The following is a 19,391-nucleotide window of genomic DNA, read 5'->3' as shown; positions in this document are numbered from 1 at the left end:
CAGGCTAAAAGGTGAAGCTGGCGAGGAAGACGAAGGGACTGAGAAGCCAGTTCCTAGGCAGAGTTGGGCCTGCCTTGTCCTGTTGAACCAGAGGAAGTCAAAAGCACTCAACGCTGCACGGAACGTGGCTCAAAACACAACTAATCAAGACACACAACCTGTTTGGTTTCCATCTGGCAGGGGTGGGGGGGAGAGAAAGGAGTAGAATTATGTGTTCATTTTATTTTTTTATTCCACACAAGCAGCACCGAATAGGATAGATTCTCCATTCAGTGTTACAGTAACAACAACCCTGAGAGGTAGGTGAAGCAGCTAGTCAGTCTCAAGGTCCCTACTCTGCTAACACTGTGGCTGAGGAGGGCTTGAACCTGATTCTTCCCCATCTAAGTCAAGCGTGCTGCCCATTCCACCACACTGCCCGTGGCTTCCTGACCCTACCCAGCTCTACTTGAGCATGTTGCCGCAACTCCTCTGTACCACCCATCCCTTGACAGAACAGTGCTTACAGGCGAACCACCCCGCACACAAATTCAGGGACTCGCTTCTCTTTGAACAGAAATCAAACCAGCACTGCGTACCGCACATGCACTGGAAGAATGGGAAGGACGTGAGTACCCAGAATGTTGGGGGCAATATGCTAAATCATTGTAAACCGCTTAGAGAGCTCCGGCTATAAAGTGGTATATAAATGTAAGTGCTATTGCTATTGCTACAAAGAGGTGTCATTAAGACAGAGCAATGGCGGCCAGGCAGTGGCACTCTTTGGACTGGACTTCTGGTCCAAAGTCCGGTTCTCCACCCTCCACCCACCTCAGTGTCCTGCAAGTAGTGGCTGTGCCACTGGCCTGCACTGCACCATCACACGCCCTGCAGCGGCCTGTCCACCCACCCCCGATCATGTTGGCTTGCAGCCTGTGCGGCCCACCCACCTGATCTGTTGCGGGGGAAGGCATGCTAAGGTCCGGGTGCAGCCAGGCCTGCTCCACCTGCCCAATCTCCTATCTGGGGTGGGGTGGGGCTTTGAGGGCCAGGTGCGGCCGGACCTGCTCCATCCGCCTGATCTTGTGTCACGGGGCGGGGGGGGGGACTGCTCCGTCTGCCTGATTTCCTGTCATGGGGATGGGGTGGGGCTCTGAAGGCCAGGTGCAACCAGACCTGCTCTGTCTGCCCAATTTCCTGTTGTGGGGAGGGCGCTGCGGCTGGGTCTGCTCCTCCTGCCTGCCCGGCGGTGATAGGGGTGCCCAAAAGGCCTTTAGGTCCAGGCTCCAAAATTACCTAGGTGCACCGCTGCTCCCATGACTGAATAGCAGGTACAATCCCACTTTTGTCTTAGCAATAGCACTTACATTTATATACCGCTCTATAGCTGGAAGCTCTCTAAGTGGTTTACAATGATTTAGCATATTGCCCCCCAACATTCTGGGTACTCATTTTACCGACCTCGGAAGGATGGAAGGCTGAGTCAACCTTGAGCCCCTGGTCAGGATCGAACTTGTAACCTTCTGGTTACAGGGCGGCAGTTTTACCACTGCGCCACCAGGGGCTCCTTGGAAGGGTCTGGGAAGGGTTTTACAGGTAAATGTCTTTCCTAACTTAAAATGAATGCTGTGCCTTTACTGCTCTGAGAAGAGAGATAAACCACTGTCCAAGGAGTGCCGAGGAACAACTGGTCCTTCTTGTGTGTGGTTTCTTTGATGTTAATAAAAAACTTATCATCTTCTATTTGTATATTTAGTATATTTGTGTACCTAAATACAAATTTATAGAAGTTTGACCTGAGACTTAAGCTCTTACTATACTCAACATGGTCCCCCCTCCCTGTGGATTCTTGGATAGGATGTAATGCTCCAACTCTTGGTGAACCACTTTCTGCATTAGAACTTTAGTACGGTTTCTCCCCTGTGTGGATTCTTTGATGGGAAGAGAGGCTTGAGCCATGGTTGAAACTCTTTCCACACACTGAGCATGTATATGGTTTCTTTCCTGTGTGGATTATTTGATGGGAAACAAGGCTTGACCTCACTCTGAAGCTCTTTCCACATGCTGAGCATTTATATGGTGTCTCTCCTGTGTGGATTCTCTGATGGGAAGTGAGGCTTGAACCTTTGCTGAAGCTCTTTCCACACTCTGAACATATATATGGTTTTTCTCCTGTATGAACTCTTCGATGGGAACAGAGACTAGAGCTATGGTTGAAGCTCTTTCCACACTCTGAGCACACATATGGTTTCTCTCCTGTGTGGATTCTTTGATGGGCAGTAAGGTATGATCTATGCCTAAAGCCCTTATCACATTCTGAGCATTTAAATGGTTTTTCCCCTGTGTGGATTCTTTGATGGGAAACAAGATTTGACCTGAAGCTGAAGCTCTTTCCACATTCTGAGCATTTATATGGTGTCTCTCCTGTGTGGGTTATTCGATGGGAAGTGAGATGTGAGCTATGCCTGAAGCTCATTTCACATTCTGTGCATTTATATGGTTTTTCTCCTGTGTGGATTCTTTGATGGGAAGCAAGTCTTTTCTGGTCAATGAAGCTCTTTCCACAGTTTGAGCACTGATATGGTTTTTCCCCTGTGTGAATTCTTTGATGGCAAATAAGGGTCGCGTTCTGACTGAAGCTTTTCCCACACTCTGAGCATACATATGGTTTCTCTCCTGTGTGAATTCTCTGATGGCTAGTAAGGTGTCCACTATTGCTGAACTTCTTATCACCTTCCGTGCATTGATATGTGTGGATTCTTTGATGGGAAGAGAGGCTTGTGCTACGGCTGAAGCTCTTTCCACACTCTGAGCATGCATATGGTTTCTCTCCTGTGTGAATTCTTTGATGGGAAGAGAGGCTTGTGCTACGGCTGAAGCTCTTTCCACACTCTGAGCATGCATATGGTTTCTCTCCTGTGTGGATTCTTTGATGGTAAGTAAGGTTTGAGCTATAGCTGAAGCTCTTTCCACATTCTGAGCATTTATATGGTTTTTCCCCTGTATGGATTCTTTGATGCACAGCAAGATTTGACCTCAAGCTGAAGCTCTTTCCACACTCTGAGCATGTATATGGTTTCTCTCCTGTGTGGATTATTTGATGGCAAGTAAGATGTGACCTATTCCTGAAGCTCTTTCCACATTCTGAGCATTTATATAGTTTTTCTCCTGTGTGGATTTTTTGATGGGAAGTAAGATGTGAGCTATTCCTGAAGCTCTTTCCACACTCTGAGCATTTATATGGTTTTTCTCCTGTGTGGATTCTTTGATGGGAAATAAGGCCTGAGCTCTGGCGGAAGCTCTTTCCACAGTCTGAGCATTCATATGGTTTCTCTCCTTTGTGGATTCTTTGATGGGAAGTAAGGCTCAAATTGTGGCTGAAGTTCTTTCCACACTCTGAACACTGATATGGTTTCTCTCTTTTGTGAATTCTTTGATGGGAAGTAAGATCTGAGCTATTCCTGAAGTTCTTCCCACATTTTGAGCACTGAAATGGTTTCTCCCCTGTGTGAATTCTTTGATGGGAAGTAAGGGTCGAGTTCTGGCTGAAGCTCTTGCCACAGTCTGAACATGTATATGGTTTCTCTCCTGTATGGATTCTTTGATGGGAAGTAAGAAGTGAGCTATTTCTGAAGCTCTTTCCACATTCTGAGCATTTATATAGTTTCCCCCCTGTGTGGATTCTTTGATGAGAAAGAAGGTTCCATCTGCGGCTGAAGCTTTTGCCGCACGCTGAGCAGCCATATTTTTTCTCACCCATATAAACTCTTTGATTATTGTTAAAGCGTGACTTACTGGTTAAATCTTTTGCATATGAAGGGTATTGATTCCTTCTGTTTCCGTTACAATTCTCTTTTTGGACTGAAATTCCATGGAAGTCAGAACACTCAGCAGAAGATTTCCTCAAGCTCTGATAGTTTGCTTCTGTTTTTCTTCTCCGCTGTTCAAATTCTCTCTTGGTCTCCCCTCCACCACCTGCAAGAAGAAAGCAAGTCTCCTGATGAGGGGGGAACTGAGGTTTAGATCACAAAAGAAACTTGGTTTACTGCTGAGTACGTAAGCATTTGGAACAGTTCTAGCAAAGGGAAGAGGGGAGAAGGAGGTGTCCACCTCCCCCTGCATCATCCTGTCAGGCTGGAAAATGTGAGTTGAGCTTGCTGTGTGCCGGCTGCTGCCTCTCTGTCTTCCTGAGGCTGCCTCCCTTTGAGGGGACGTTTGCTGCAGGCCTCTGTTAGCTATAGAGCTGCAGCTCCCAGAAGGGCCCAGAGTGCTCACTCAGCACTCTTCCCCAGATCTGTCGGGTCTTCATCATTTCTGGGGCTGGGACTATAAAAGGACATGCTGCCTTGGGCATTGGCATTGGAGCTGGTCTTGTGGCAGCAAGCATGACTTGTCCCCTTTGTTAAGCAGGGTCCACCCTGGTTTGCATCTGAATGATCTTCCCCTCAGGGGATGGGGCCAATCTAAGAAAAGCACCTGCATGCAGAAGGTTCCAAGTTCCCTCCCTGGCAACTCTGAGACAGGGCTGGGAGAGACTCCTGCCAGTAACCTTGGAGAAGCCACTGCCAGTCTGTGTAGACCAGTGATTCTCAACGTTGTGTCCCCAGATGTTATTGGACTTCAACTCCCATAATCCCCAATCAAAGGCCTCTGGGACTGGGGATTATGGGAGTTGAAGTCCAATAACATCTGAGGACCCAACGTTGAGAATCTCTGGTGTAGACAATATTGAGCTAGAGGGAACAATAGTCTGACTCAGTATATGGCAGCTTCCTATGTTCCTAAGGGGTGATTCCAAAAAGAGGTTTCCACCTTGGGAGCCACAATGGTGTAACTCTGCTTATTTGGGCTGTTGTTCTAATGGTTTTTAATTATGCCCCTGGGTGAAGGTATGAATATGACCAATCTGGGAGGGTTGGATTAGAAAGTCCAAAAATGAGTTCCCTGTACACCCTCCTAGCACCCTTAAGCAGTCTGGGAGAATCCAGGTGTTCACCACTGCAGCGAAAAGCATAGGAACATAACAACAGCCCTGCTGGATCAGGCCCAAGGCCCATCTAGTCCAGCATCCTGTTTTGCATAGTGGCCCACCAGATGCTGCTGGAAGCCTTCAGGCAGGAGTTGAGGGCATGCCTTCTCTCCTGCTGTTACTCCCCTGCAACTGGTACTCAGAGGCAACCTGCCTTTGAGGCTGGAGGTGGTCTATAGCCCTCCAACTAGTAGCCGTTGATAGACCTCTCCTCCATGAAGTTATCCAAATCCCTCTTAAAGCCATCCAGGCTTTTGGCTGTCACCACATCTTGTGGCAGAGAATTGCATAGTATGATTAAATGTGGTGTGAAAAAGTACTTCCTTTTGTCGGTCCTAAATTGCTTGGCAATCAGTTTCACGGGATGCCTACTGGTTCTAGTGTTGTGAGAGAGGGCAGGCCAGGGAGACTAGGGAGGAATGTAGCATCTGCTCACCACATTCTAGAAGCCTGGGCTGGGCACTCTGACACTCTGAACTGACGTTCCCCTATGGACACTTTCGGCACTCTTGAGACTCTAAGTTCAGGCAGCCACGACTTCTCCTAAATCTGTGCACTCCTGACCTGGACACTTTAGCCCTCAGTCAGCCCTCCTGGGTTAACTCTCTGTGACCCACGTGCCAGAATTCTTAGAGTCAACATTAACATTAACTACTGGCATAAACTACACCATTGCAGTGTCCTTACAACTGTACCCGTGAAGTACATTTGATAGTACTGTACTTCATTGTGAAGTTGTTAGTAGGGGACATATGGACGAAATGCTGTGTGATTTCATAAGCCTACTGGAAAGTAGACTTTAAAAGGTGGAGTGCAACCTTGTTGGTCCTCTTGGGCCTCTCAGCAGTTTTTGATACCATTGACCACGGCATCCTTTTGGAGAGGCTGTCGGGGTCGAGTGTGGGCGGCGTTATTTGGTGGTAGTTCCGCATGTAACTGGACAGCCATTTCCAAAAGGTCGTGTTGCAGGATTACCGCTCAACCCTTTGGCAGCTGTGCTTTAGGGATCTGAAAAGTTCTATGCTCTTCCCCAAGCTGTTTACATCTACATGAAATCTCTGGGAGGGGTTATCCGTAGATTTGGTTTGAGGTGTCATCACTGTGCATATTGACCCTTGCTTATTAAAAGTGGTGATTCTCTTATCTTAAGCACAGGGAGAAGCAACGGTCCCTATCCAACCCCAGCATAGCATCATTTCAGTGGCTGTTGTTTCAGTTGCTGTTGTTACCCAGAGAGCCAGCATAGTGTAGTAGTTAGAGTGTTGAACTAGGACAGGGAAGACCCGAGTTTGAATCCCCATTCAACCATGAAACTCATTGAGTGACTCTGGGCCAGTCATGCATCTCTCAGCCTAACCTACCTCACAGGGTTGTTGTGAGGATAAACGTAAGCATGTACACCACTCGGGGCTCCTCGGAGATATAAGCGGGATATAAATGTAATAAATAAATACATAAAATGGACAGGGAGCCACATTTATTTCATCTTTCTTAATTATTTTTCCCCTATGGAAACCACTTTGAGAACCTTTGTTGAAAAGCGGTATATAAATATTTGTAGTAGTAGCAGACAACAAGCTGTATCTCACATTTTCATCAGATGCAAGTGAGGTAGTGACTGTCCTGAACTGGTGCTTGGATGTGGTAATGGAATGGATGAAGGTGAACAAGTTCAGACTCAATCCAGACAAGACGTAGTACTACTATGGTTGGTCATTCATCAGGTTGAGTAAATGAGCTTCAGCCTGTTCTAGATGGGACTGCTCGCTCGCTCTCTCTCTCTCTCTCTCTCTCTCTCTCTCTCTCTCTCAAAGGACCAGGTTTGCAGTCTGGGGGTGCTCATGAATCCAGCATTGGCACTAGAGACTCAAGTGGCTTCCATGTCTTGGAGCGCCTATTCTCAGTTTATCACCACCTGCAACGAGGTCCAACCTGGAGACAGCTTGGACAAGTTGTCCATGCTGATAACTAGGGCTGTGCATGGAACTGGTTCGGAGGCCCTTTATGGTTCGAAGGCGGCGGGGGTCTCACTTTAAGAGCGGTGGGAGGGTGCACTTACCCCTCCCACCGCTTCCCCCCCACACCGGCCTCCATGTTTATTAATGCCCATCGGGGCGGCAGCATACCTCCCTGCCGCCCTGTTGCCTTTGTCTTCCGGATATTATTGGAAGTCGCCGATGTGCTAGCATGTGCAGGCATGTCGGCGGCTTCCAGTCATATCCAGAAGACAAGGGCAACAGGGCGGCAGGGAGGTATGCTGACGCCCTGATGGGCATTAATAAACACGGACGCCGACAGAGGAAAAGCAGCGGGAGGGGTAAGGGCACCCTCCTCCCGCTCTTAAAGGGAGACCTCCGCTGCCTTCAAACAGCCCCACTGCGGTTCCGTGCACATCCCTACTGATAACCTCCAGTTTAGACTACTGCAATGTGTTGTGTATGGGGCTGCCTTTGAAAATGGTCCAAGAATATTTAGTATTTAAGAGAGCGTCTTCTTCGCTATGAGCCCCACCGGCCGTTGAGGTCACTTGAGGAGGTCCGTCTCCAACTCGTTTGGTGGCTACACAGAGACGGGCCTTCTCGGCTGCTGCCCCGAGATTGTGGAATGTGCTCCCTGCTGAGATACGATCCTCCCCATCTCTGGCAATTTTCAGAAAACACCTGAAAACACATCTCTTCAGCCAGGCTTTCTTAGCTTTTTAAAACTTGTTTTTAAATTGTTCTGATTATTTAATTGTTGTTTTATGATGATTTTAATTGTTAATCATTGTTTTATGCTTTATAAATTTTGTTTTAATTATTAACTGATTTTAATGGTGTTTTAATGTAAACCGCACTGAGCCTTTTGGAAGGGCGGTATAAGAGTTTTAATAACAACAACAACAACAACAACAACTATAGCTGGTCCAAAACAGGGTCCCAAGATTATAAACTAGGGCTAGGCATTTTATTTTATTTATTTAGTACATTTATATACTGCCCCATACAAAAAAAGTCTCTGAGCGGTTCACAATATGTTTTGATCACATCACGCCAGTGCTTCATCAGCTGCACTGGCTCCCAATCAGTTTTGGGGCCCAATTCAAAGCTTTGGTTTTAACCTTTAAGGCCCTAAACAGATGGGGACCAGGTTACTTGAGAATTAGCACCTTGCCCCATATGTCCCTATCAGGACCTTGCAATCTTTTTCAGAGGCCCTGCTCTGAGCATCCCTGCCAAATGAGGAGAGGTGGGTGGCTACTAGGGAGAGGGCCTTTCCAGTGGTGGCACCCTCTTTATGGAAAACCCTACCTGCTGGCACCATCATTTTGGTCTTTTAGATAACCTTCTCTTCACGTAGGCCTTTTACAAAATGCTTTTAAATGTTTTAAAAATAACTTTGCACTTTACTGCAATTTGTTTTATTTTAACATGCTTTTTAATTGTATTATTTATTCAACTGTTTATTTTTTATTTTATTTATAGAGGCAGGCAGGCGTCAAAAGAGCACCAGGCAGTCCTGCAAGCAGGTAGCATTGCCCTGTCTTCCCTGCAATGTGCCACTCAGGTGCTTTATAGGAAATAAAGTCTTTGTTTTATTCACAATCACTCTTCTTCTTGGCACCCTGAATTCCAGTATGTATCATGAGCGGGCTTCTAAGAAAACAGTCACATACACGTGCTGCCATTTTAATCTCCATGCATCTGTCCACACACTACTACTACTATGAATATTTATATACCGGCTCTTCAACCAAAGTTCGCAAAGCAGTTTACATAGAAAAAATAAATACATAAATACGATGGTCCCCTGTCCCCAAAGGCTCACAGTCTAAAAAGAAACATAAGGCAGATACCAGCAACAGCCACTGGAGGGATGCTGTGCTGGGGTTGGATAGGGCCAGTTGCTCTGACCCTGCTAACAAGGAGGTGCTTGCTGGTTTTTCTTTTTTATGTCTTACCTTTTGATTGTTTTGCATGCATGCAGTTAAAGGGTGGCGTAAGATTTTGTTTATGAAGTAAATTCCCAACATTCCTAAGTCACAGAGGAGGCATCTGCAACTCGAAGAGCTGAAAAATGTGCCTGGCTCCTATATTTTTGGGCTGTCTCCTAGATCCAAAGGAAGTTTGTCAAGGCCTGAGGAAATTCTCCCTCCCATTGAGGAATGGGATTGAGAGTCTAAACAGGAAGTGGGAAAACAGATCCTGCAAAATGTGTTGACAGACCAGATCTCCCACTTATATGACAATGCCAGACCCAGAGAGGGCCAAGCAGGGGGCAACCCTCACAATTATGAGATTATGGAACAGCTGAAGTGTTTTGAGTTTTACATACGAGGCCTTGTGCATCCAAGAAGTGTCCTCATTACAAACCCTCCCATTCACCTATACAGAGAAACAATAGCAGCCGATGGAAGGAGGAGCCTTACCCAGAGAGGCCAGGTGCCCACAGGTTTCTTCCATGACATCTCTGTGGAGAGCCCTTTGGTCTGGATCCAGCAGAGCCCACTCCTCCTCTGAGAAATTCACATATACCTCCTCTAAGGTCACTGGATACTAACAGAAGAAGAAAACGGTTTGTCAACCCAGGTAACATAGCAATCCGATAAGATACAAATGGGTGGGAGTTCTCCGGCAGGGCCCAAAGCTCCCCTAGTAGCCTTCAAAGTCTTGGGCAGCTTGGACCAGCTAAACCAAGGGAGAGAAGCAGATTCTTTTAGGCCCAGGGATATGCACAAGGGACGGAGATCCCCAGAGGCTATGCTCCCTTCTTCTCCAGCAGGACCTTCCTCCTACCTGATCCAGTTGCACAGAGGCGGTCTCTGCTCTTCCACAAAGAGGAGAAGGCCCGGAAGGGAGAGTCACTGTGATTCCGCCACCTGTCAAGGAGACCATGGACAAAATAGGGCTTATTTGCTGCCTGGCCCCACTCAAAGGGTCTGTTCCGACCTTTCTTTAGTTGTCGAGATGGATAAAACATGTTTTAACAACAGATGAGAATTACATAAACATCTAAGACAAACAAAGTTCAACAGTAAAAACAGATTCAATCAATCACAGCACAGAAATGAAGATCAGGGACCATTAAAAGCCGGTGAGAACAAAAATGTCATCAGCTCTTGCTTAAAGGTGGTGCTTGATGGAAGTGGCAAAATGTAGGGAATTCCTAAGACGTCACACCCAAAAAGGCCCTGCTCAGAAGGTGGAGAAGAGTCGCAAAAGAGGATATGAAAAGTCAAGCAGGCTCCTTCCTCTCCACCCAAGCTTTACAGCTTTTAAAATTGTTTTAGGTTTTAATCTTTGTTTGATTTTAAATTGTTTTAAGTTTCTGTCTATGTTTTTAACTTGTTTTTATGTTATTGTTAACTGCCCAGAGACGGAATTTTGGGGGGGTGTACAAATCAGATAGATAGATAGATAGATAGATACGGGGTAGTTGGTAGGGGTGTGTCCGAACCGGTCTGGAGGCCATTCTAAAGGCCTCCGAACTTCCAGACCGGTTCGGACTTGGCCGGTCCGGGTCCGGGTGGGGGGTCTTCCTTTAAGGGCGGGAGGGCTTGCTTACCCCTCCCGCCTCTTTGCCCCCTCCAGCGCCCGTATTCTATAGTATAATTGGGGTGCTGGAAACCAGCCGCCTCCGCCGCCCCCCCCGCGCGAGCGGATTAGGGGCAAAGAAAAGCTGCTGCTTCTTCCCAGCGGGTAGACCGGGCCTCCGGCGAACGTTCTATTAGTTAAGGAGTTCTATCACGCGTGCGCGCGCGCCCAAGGCCCCAGTTGGGCCGGAGACTTTGGCAAGAGAGGAGCTCTGCGTGAGCTCCTCTCTATTTTTCGGGAAATGTGGTGAGCACTCGGGGGGGTGTGGGTGGGTGGGAGGGAGGGCGGCAGCAGCTTTTCTTTGCCCCTAATCCGCTCGCGTGGGGGGGCGGCGGAGGCGGCTGGTTTCCAGCACCCCAATTATACTATAGAATACGGGCGCTGGACGGGGCAAAGAGGCGGGAGAGGTAAGCAAGCCCTCCCCGCCCTAAAAGGAAGGCCCCCCTTCGGTGCTGGTCCGGACTGCTCCGGACCATGCACATCCCTAGTAGTTGGTCTTTCTGCTATTCTGGGCCCCAGTCATTTAGGGCTTTAATGGCCCCAACCAGCACTTTGACTGGGTACCTTTAAAGCCTTCAGTAGCCTGAGACCTGAGCCACTCCTCTTTGCTCAGGAAGGTCCACTGGAGATGCTTCACATCCCTGAGAGAGTCTGGAGCAGGGCCTCCTCCATCATGGCTCCTACCCCTTGAAATTGCCTTCCTAGGGAGAAGGGTGCAGCCCTCTCCTTATATACAGGCTCTCTACATGAGCCAAATGGGGTTTGGCGGGGAGAGTGGGCTTGACCCACCCTCCCTGCACACAATGCAGCCCTCCCTGGGCAGCCGGATTGGCCGCCCACATGATTACTGGCTCTATCATGGAGCCGGTAGAGGCGGTGGGGATCGAGGGCATCCTGGCCCCCAGAAGCCTCAGAATGCCCTGCGCAAGTGCAAGGGGCATTCTTGGAAGCCCCCCAATGTTGGGAGGCTGGCTGTAGCCACCCGGTCGGGGGTCTCCTCACAAGTCGCTACACTGTGGAGTGACTCACGATCCAAAAAATGGGGTCAGCGGAGCACTTGATCTGCTAACCTCGTGTAATGGGGGTGGGGCAATTAGGCGGGCTAGCCGCCGGGAGTCGTACAGCTCCCGGCGGTTCACACGTGCAGGGGAAACTGAGCTGGGTTCCCTTAGCCCAGTTTCCTCCATGTGTGTGAATAGCCTCACAGCCTCTTTCGCCAGGAGCTTCCCCGGACAGAAGGCTTTATTGTGGGTTTACTGTGAGTTCAAAGTGGCCCCAAAACACCAACGCAAAAAGTGGATTTTTTTTACCTCAGATATAAATCAGGCTACACTCTCTAACGCACAATAAAAAACCCGAATTGTGTGTGAAGTTCTCCCTGATGGCTCGCAGGGACTTTGGGGTAAATCTGGCCGATATGTGAACGCACCCCCTCCACTCCGGAGGAGATGCAAACTAAAAGCCGGGAGTGAAAAACTCCCAGGTGAAAATGTTTGGAACTATTAAGACATTTGTTGCTTTCCATTTATCCTGCTGAACTTGTGGCAAATTTTACTCGTCACTCTGCATTTGCATATATTACTTTGAGGGCTTAATATTGGAGGGCGGGGATCAAAATGGATAAAAAGTTAAATATTCAATTTACTACTGAAAATCTCCTCACACACTGAATCTTGGGTGCAATGCAACGTGCTTGACTGGACATATAAAGTTTGGGAGTTCATTTTTAAACTACAGGAGGAGGCTGGAGATAAGCTTTCCCTACACGAACTCTCAAGATGAATGAAGAAGCAGCCCACACATTTCAGGTATACTCAAGTGAATGTTTCCAAGATGCAACATGCCCCATTACGCCTTACCCATCAAGGTGGGCCCTCCAACCCCCTCTTGCACATTTCTCCTGAATAGCCGTTCCCGCCTGGGATCCGATAGAGCCTTCTCCACCTCAGAGAAATCAGTGCCTGCTGCTGAAGGCCTCAGTTCCTGAAATACCAGAGAGGCAAGGGGGGAGGGATTAGGAAATGGATTGCTTTGACCTGTTTCAGCTTCCCCATGCATTAAGATCTTCCTTGGGCACGTTGCTCCATGTGCCCTCCCTCTCTAAGCCATCTGGGACAGGGCCTTTTCAGCAGTGGCCCCAAGACAGGGGAAACTCCAGTCCCAGGGTAGCCCCCTCTGTTCCATCCTTCTTGGTTTTCAGGCACAAGGCAAAGGCAGATTTAGCTCAGAGGGCTTTGGGTGATATGGCAAGTAGGACGTGAAGCTCAGTAAACTACAGCTGCTGTGTTTTTATTTCTCTTGCTTGATTTCTATAGTAGTTTCAATAGATTTTGTAATCAAAAGATGGAATAGATCTCAATATTCAAATCATTTAGGGATGTGCACAAAACGGTTTGGTGGTCCTTTTATGGACTGCCGAACTGGTTCGAAGGGCCAGCAGTTTGGAAGGTTTGACAGCAGGGGTGTGTGTTCAGGGCTCCCCGCCCCCCGCAGCATTTTCCCCACGGGTGCGATCTTTAAAATTGCTGGCGTGGGGTAGCTGTCTACCTCCTTGCTGCCCTAGCCAGCATCATACGAAATGTCCAGTGCGCATTCACATGTGCACTGGCCACTTCCAGTCTGACGCTGGGCAGGGTGGCAAGGAGGCACACAGCTGCCCTGCGCCAGCGATTTTAAAGATAGCACTGGCAGGAGAAGTGCTGTGGGGGATGGGGTGAGAACATCCTCCCCGATCCTTAGTCCCCACCGTCGCACCAGCCATCGCCGGTTCTGTGCACATCCCTAAAATCATCATGATAAAGATATGGTGCAAAACAAGGGAGCTTGGAACAACCCTTACTGGAATGCTCCCCACACCAAAACTGGGCTAACTGCTGAGATTTCTAGGGCAGTCTTGTTCCCACATACAGCCCCAGGGAGTTACCAGGATGAAAGAGACACTCACCTGCTCTTCTTCTTGCTTCTTCTCCTCTGCCTGGCTCAGGAGGAAACCTTCTGCCAGGGCCACTGCCTGGCAACTGGTCTCTGCTCCACATTCTCTGATCCAGCTCTCCAGCTCTGGGGGAAGGAGGTCCAGGAACTGCTCCAGGATCACCAGGTCCAAGATCTGAGCTTTCGTGTGTCTCTCTGGCTTCAGCCACTGGTGGCAAAGGCTGTGGAGTCGGCTGCAAACCTCTCGGGGCCCCTCAGCCTTCTGGAAGTAGAACTTCCTGAAGCACTGATGCTGTGTATCTGAACAGGTGGCATCCTCTCTCAGCCTCTTCTGCTCTTCCCCCCAGAATTCTCCACTGTTTCCAGCCTCATGGCCTCTAACTACTCTGAGGCCAGCTGCATTTTCCTCTTCCATCTTTGCTCCAAGGAAGCTTCCAGAAATACCCAAAGATCTCCTTGCTCTTTGGCCAATTTCTCTCTTAAAGGAAGGGCTGCCCAGACATGTGGGACTATTAAGTCGTGTAATGGAAACAGATTCTTCTCTCCGCAGAATTACATCCTGCAATGCACTGGAAGGAATTTTACAAGCAAACCTGGATTATTCTAGCTGGCAAATGAGGCTTCTTCCTGTAAGAAAATCAGAGGAATCACAAGACACATGGAGATATGGGAAGCAGGAAAATCCTTCACTTGACTGATTTAACCCTAGCACAGCATCTCTCCAGTGGTTGTTGCTGGTATCTATTTAATATTTCCTTTTAGATTGTGAGCCCTTTGGGAGGACGGAACCTTCTTATTTCTCCCCCCCCCGCCCCCACTGTAAACTGCTTTGAGCTCTTTTATTGAAAAGTGGCATACAAATATATTTATACATATTACAGCATACATTTATTGTTGGTTAACTAAGCAGAAATATAATGGACAAGATGTTTTGGCTTATGCCTTCTTCAGTTGCACTGATGTTATAGACAAGATACAGTAGCTGCAGTAACAGTTATAGACTATCAGTTATAGAATATCGGTGATGTAGTGTTCAGCATCCTGGGACTGGCTTGCAGTAACAGTTAAAGAATGGCTAGTCAATCCTAGGCTGCTGAACACCACATCACAGAATTCTATAACTGTCACTGCAGCTACTGTAAAGGTAACGTGTGCCGTCGGGTCAGTGTTTTTCATTTGATTTCTCAGCACTGTTGCTTACTTTTGTTTATGTTGTTTATTTTACCTCCCTCCCTCCTCCGTAATAAAGTAAAGTTGTGCTGTTGAGTCAGTGTCGACTCCTGGCGACCACAGAGCCTTGTCTTTGGTAGAATACAGGAGGGGTTTACCATTGCCTCCTCCCGCACAGTATGAGATGATGCCTGTCAGCATCTTCCTATATCACTGCTGCCCAATATAGGTGTTTCCCATACATATAGGTGTTTCCTATTTCCCTGCTGGAAACATACCAGCAGGGATTTGAACTGCCAACCTCTGGCTTGCTAGTCAAGTCATTTCCCCGCTGCGCCATTAGGTACTTTGCCTATACATATCAGAGCAAATGAAGAAGGTGGAAGATGAAACCTTTTGCCCATTCCTGTCTGTTCAATCAACAATACATATATACTATTCTTTTTTATTAACATCTGGGATTGTATATGGAGTTCAGTTTGCAGCTTTACAAATAATCAAAATTATATGTGTTATATTTATATATAAATTTATAAAATATAAGATCTTTCTTATATTTTAAAATATAAGATATAAAATATAAATATAAATATAAAATATAAGATCTTTCTATTACAGTATAACCTGTTAAGCATACTCTGTTGTTATGTTTATCCTACTATTGCTGTAATATACAAATATATATTTGAATATATTTGTTATGCAAATATACACATACTCGTAGATGAGTCCCATTGTTGACCAGGCAAAGGCATTTTGCACAGACTACACTTATAGGAAAGTTCAAGAAATTAAATATATATAATAGAATTTTGATTAATGTGCTTCCAAAAGGGAAGTAAAATAACAGTTTGGAATTTGTAGGCTTTCAACTTCAAACAGTATTCATTTTATTTATCATTATCATATATGGTAAGTTTGAATCATAGTAAATTTGAATCCGAGAAAGATTTTCTGCTTCTCTTGAGCATGATATTTAATAATAATAATAATAATAATAATAATTCGATTTCTATACCACCCTTCCAAAAATGGCTCAGGGCGGTTTACAAAGAGAAATAAGATGGCTCCCTGTCCCCAAAGGGCTCACATTCTAAAAAGAAACATAAGACATACACCAGCAACAGTCACTGGAAGTACTGTGCTGGGGGTGGATAGGGCCAGTTACTCTCCCCCGCTAAATAAAGAGAATCACCACGGTAAAAGGTGCCTCTTTGCCCAGTTAGCAGGTGAATTATTGTTCTGACTGAGTGTTGGAATAGGACCGGGAAGGCCCGAGTTCAAATCCCCACTCAACCATGAAATTCACTGGGTGACTCTGAGCCAGTCATGTATGTCTCAGCCTAACCTACCTCACAGGGTTGTTGTGAGGATAAACATATGCATGTACACCCCTCTGAGCTCCTCGGAGGAAGAGCGGGATATAAATGTAAAAATAAAATAAATAAATAAATAAAATAACAAAGTATTATCTTCAGCATTTCTGCTAAAAAAAAAAAAATTATTTAAACCTTTCCCTGAGCATACTCAAGTGTAAAAAGTAGTGCATTCAGCTAATTTCAGTGGCAAGATTATGTATGCAAAATTTGGCATGTGTAGGTAATCAGGAAGTATAACTTGATTTCTCACCAAAATATTTCAATCAATAGATAAGATTTACAGATATAAAAACAGTTGTAGCTATAGCAGTAACAGTAGTAGATGGGCACTGGCCAAACCTCCATACAGCAGAGTAGCCAGCCGTCAGGCCCCCAAAACTCCCTCCCCACATACCTGTTTCCCTGTCTGCCCATGAACTCCCCTCTCACAAATGCTGGATCTTATAGTAAAACTGAGTTTACTCTACTGGGCAAACAGCAGAGGCACCTGCTGCATATCACCAAGCAGGAAGTAGAAGGCAGGCAGGGCTAAGGAGCATCGATCTCCTTCTGGCTCTCTGGAGCCTGTCCCCAGTGCATGTGCATACAGATATGGCACAGATTTACATACCACTTTTCAGCAAAAGTTCCCAAAGCGGTTCACATAGTCTCCTTGACAGTTCTTAGGGAAAAAGTAAAGACGTGGCTCTTCACCCAGGCTTTTAAGGGAAAGTATTGTTTCTACTGCTGCTGCTTTGTGTTTTATGTATTACTGTTTATTAACTTTTTATTAACTTTTAAAATAAAGATATTATTTTAATGTTTAGATTATCTGTACTTTTGAATTTTAGAGCCAGTGTGGTGTAGTGGTTAGAGTGCTGGACTAGGACCGGGGAGACCCGAGTTCAAATCCCCATTCAGCCATGAAACTAGCTGGGTGACTCTGGGCCAGTCACTTCTCTCTCAGCCTAACCTACTTCACAGGGTTGTTGTGAAAGAGAAACTCAAGTATGTAGTACACTGCTCTGGGCTCCTCGGAGGAAGAGCGTGATATAAATGTAAAAATAAATAAATAATAATTGAAAAAGTTGAAGAAAATGAAGATGTAAAAATATTATGGGACTTCCGACTACAAACAGACAAACATCTGCCACACAATACACCAGATATAACTGTAGTCGAGAAGAAAGAAAAACAAGTCAAAATAATCGACATAGCAATACCAGGGGATAGCAGAATAGAAGAAAAATAAATAGAAAAAATCACCAAATACAAAGATCTACAAATTGAAATTGAAAGGCTGTGGCAGAAAAAGACCAAAATAATCCCAGTAGTAATTGGTGTCCTAGGTGCAGTTCCAAAAGACCTTGAAGAGCACCTCAGCACCATAAGGGCCACAGAAATCACCATCAGCCAGTTACAAAAAGCAGCTTTACTGGGAATAGCCTATATTCTGCGACGATATCTATAACAATTGCAAATGTCTACCTTTTGGATTGAATCTCTCCAGGAAGGAAGCAAAGCCCCACCCTCTCTGTTTGCAGGTTGGGAGCATGTTGCTCAAGTCCCGCTGTGGCCATTCTTCAGGGCGTCGCTCCCTCCCCCCAAACTTGAAGCTATGCCGGGGTGAGGTGGGGAAGCAGCTCCCCGTCCCCAACGCAAAAGAGGGGGAGCGAGGGTGAAGGTGGCGGTGGGGTCCAAGACCATCTCTTTCCAAGAGGCAGGAGATGTGCAGGAAGGGACTGTCCCAATACACAAATTTGCAAACATCTCCCTTCTCCCCCTTCTTCTGAGGGAGGGAGGAAGGGGAATCCGCGTGCCTCTGCCCCCTGTCCATGTTTTTTGCGCCTGAGGATCACCTTGCTCAACTGACGCATGTACCCTTCTTCAGGGCTCAGCATGTCCCTCCCCACCACTGCAGAATCTGAAGCCATGATGGGATGCGGGGAGAGAAATAGCCCCCCCCCCCCATGCAAAAATAGGACAAGGGAAGGGGGAGATATCTCCTTATCTGGATCCCAATGCGGAGCCACCGCCTGAACACTTCCCTGCCCAGCCTTGTCTGGGGCTGCCTCCTCCTGCTGCCGCCATGGTCTTTACACTCACCAGGTCCTTGCACCAAGGAGCTGCTGCTGCAACAACTGGGGGGAACAAAGGCTCCTGGAGGGGCCGCCAGGGTTCAGAGGACAAATTTTGCAGTGAGCAGCACCACCCATCCATACGACTCTCTAGGAGTATTCACTCTTTCCTGTTAACCCTTTGCCTGCCTCGTCCTCCTTTCCCCTGCAAAGTGAAAGCACAGAATTAAAGATGTTATCCTGTGTTCTTATGGATAACTTCATAAGAATGTTGGGGGCAATATGCTAAACCATTGTAAACCGCTTAAAGCGCTCCGGCTATAGAGCGGTATATAAATATAAGTGCTATTGCTATTGCTATTCATGGAGGAGACGTCTATCGTTGGCTACTAGTCAGAGGGCTACAGGCCACCTCCAGCCTCCAAGCCAGGATGCCTTTGAGTACCAGTTGCGGGGGAGTAACAGCAGGAGAGAGGGCAGGCCCTCAACTCCTGCTTGTGGCTTCCAGCAGCATCTAGTGGGCTACTGTGCGAAACAGGATGCTGGACTAGATGGGCCTTGGGCCTGATCCAGCAGGGCTGTTCTTATGTTCTTAAGGGCTTCTGCTGGAAAAAAGACAGAGAGGAGGCGGGTTCTCGGACAGAACCCCCGTGAGCTCGTTCCCCCCTGGATGCCTGTTCTCCTTTGCTCCCTAGCGGTTGGCTTTTGCACTGCACTGTCTGTCCGCAGGGATGTCTGAACGAGGTTTGGTGTCGCGCTTTTATTCCTTGCTATTCCAGCTGATGGTGTGTGTATTTTGGATGGCAGGTTTAGAATGTAAAATCTTTTCCAGTGTTGCTAGTTTGGAATGTAAAATCTTTTCCAGTGTTGCGGAGGCGGGGCTGATTGCAGTACATTCTGTTACTTTCTCAAAAGTGGGGTTCATTTTTTGATTTAGGGACGAAAGAGATCGGTTGGCCTCCGTTTGGTTTTCCAAGCACAATTTGCAGAAGAGGAGAAAAGGAAAAACATGAGCCCCAAGCAATAAAGTTAGGCCACAGTAATCCAGCACTCCAAGGGCTGCAGAACTGGAGCAGGGGTCCATAAGGGAAACACCTAGGTAATTTTAGAGCTTGGACTGAAAGGCCTTTGGAGGCCCACCACTTGCTGGAGCCCCCCCCCCCCCGCAAATTAAGCATCATTCGCACACACACAGACGTCATGGGTTTTTGAGGGCACAAAAAGCAACTGAACTCACAAGAATGTAAGAATATAAAACAGGTATATTTATGCA

At 47.0% G+C, this 19,391-nt stretch overlaps 1 protein-coding gene across 1 annotated transcript; it reads right to left on the bottom strand.

Annotated features, from left to right (window-relative positions):
* Positions 1 to 214: 214 nt before the first annotated feature.
* LOC128341622 (zinc finger protein 420-like) lies at positions 215 to 18,367 on the bottom strand. Its single transcript, XM_053287975.1, has 6 exons — positions 18,147 to 18,367; positions 13,526 to 14,139; positions 12,441 to 12,564; positions 9,784 to 9,866; positions 9,417 to 9,543; positions 215 to 3,954 (listed from the first exon to the last, which is right to left on the bottom strand). Exons 2-6 carry the CDS (start codon positions 13,925 to 13,927, stop codon positions 1,883 to 1,885), a joined length of 2,808 nt encoding a protein of 935 aa, XP_053143950.1. The 5' UTR covers positions 13,928 to 14,139; positions 18,147 to 18,367; the 3' UTR covers positions 215 to 1,882.
* Positions 18,368 to 19,391: the final 1,024 nt, after the last annotated feature.

Source organism: Hemicordylus capensis, chromosome 2, assembly GCF_027244095.1.
Source record: "Hemicordylus capensis ecotype Gifberg chromosome 2, rHemCap1.1.pri, whole genome shotgun sequence".
In the NCBI taxonomy this organism is placed as follows: domain Eukaryota; kingdom Metazoa; phylum Chordata; class Lepidosauria; order Squamata; family Cordylidae; genus Hemicordylus; species Hemicordylus capensis.
Note: the sequence above shows the minus strand (reverse complement) of the source record. Positions and strands in the feature narration are given on the sequence as shown.

What these genes read in the sequence shown, in the direction of transcription:
- LOC128341622 (XM_053287975.1), bottom strand. Translation starts at nt 13,927, where the DNA reads ATGGAAGAGGAAAATGCAGCTGGCCTCAGAGTAGTTAGAGGCCATGAG. An exon ending in CCTCTGTGCAACTGGATCAG is followed by an intron (nt 9,544 to 9,783) that starts GTAGGAGGAAGG and finishes TTCTTCTGTTAG; the next exon opens with TATCCAGTGACCTTAGAGGA. An exon ending in TGGGCACCTGGCCTCTCTGG is followed by an intron (nt 3,955 to 9,416) that starts GTAAGGCTCCTC and finishes TTCTTCTTGCAG; the next exon opens with GTGGTGGAGGGGAGACCAAG.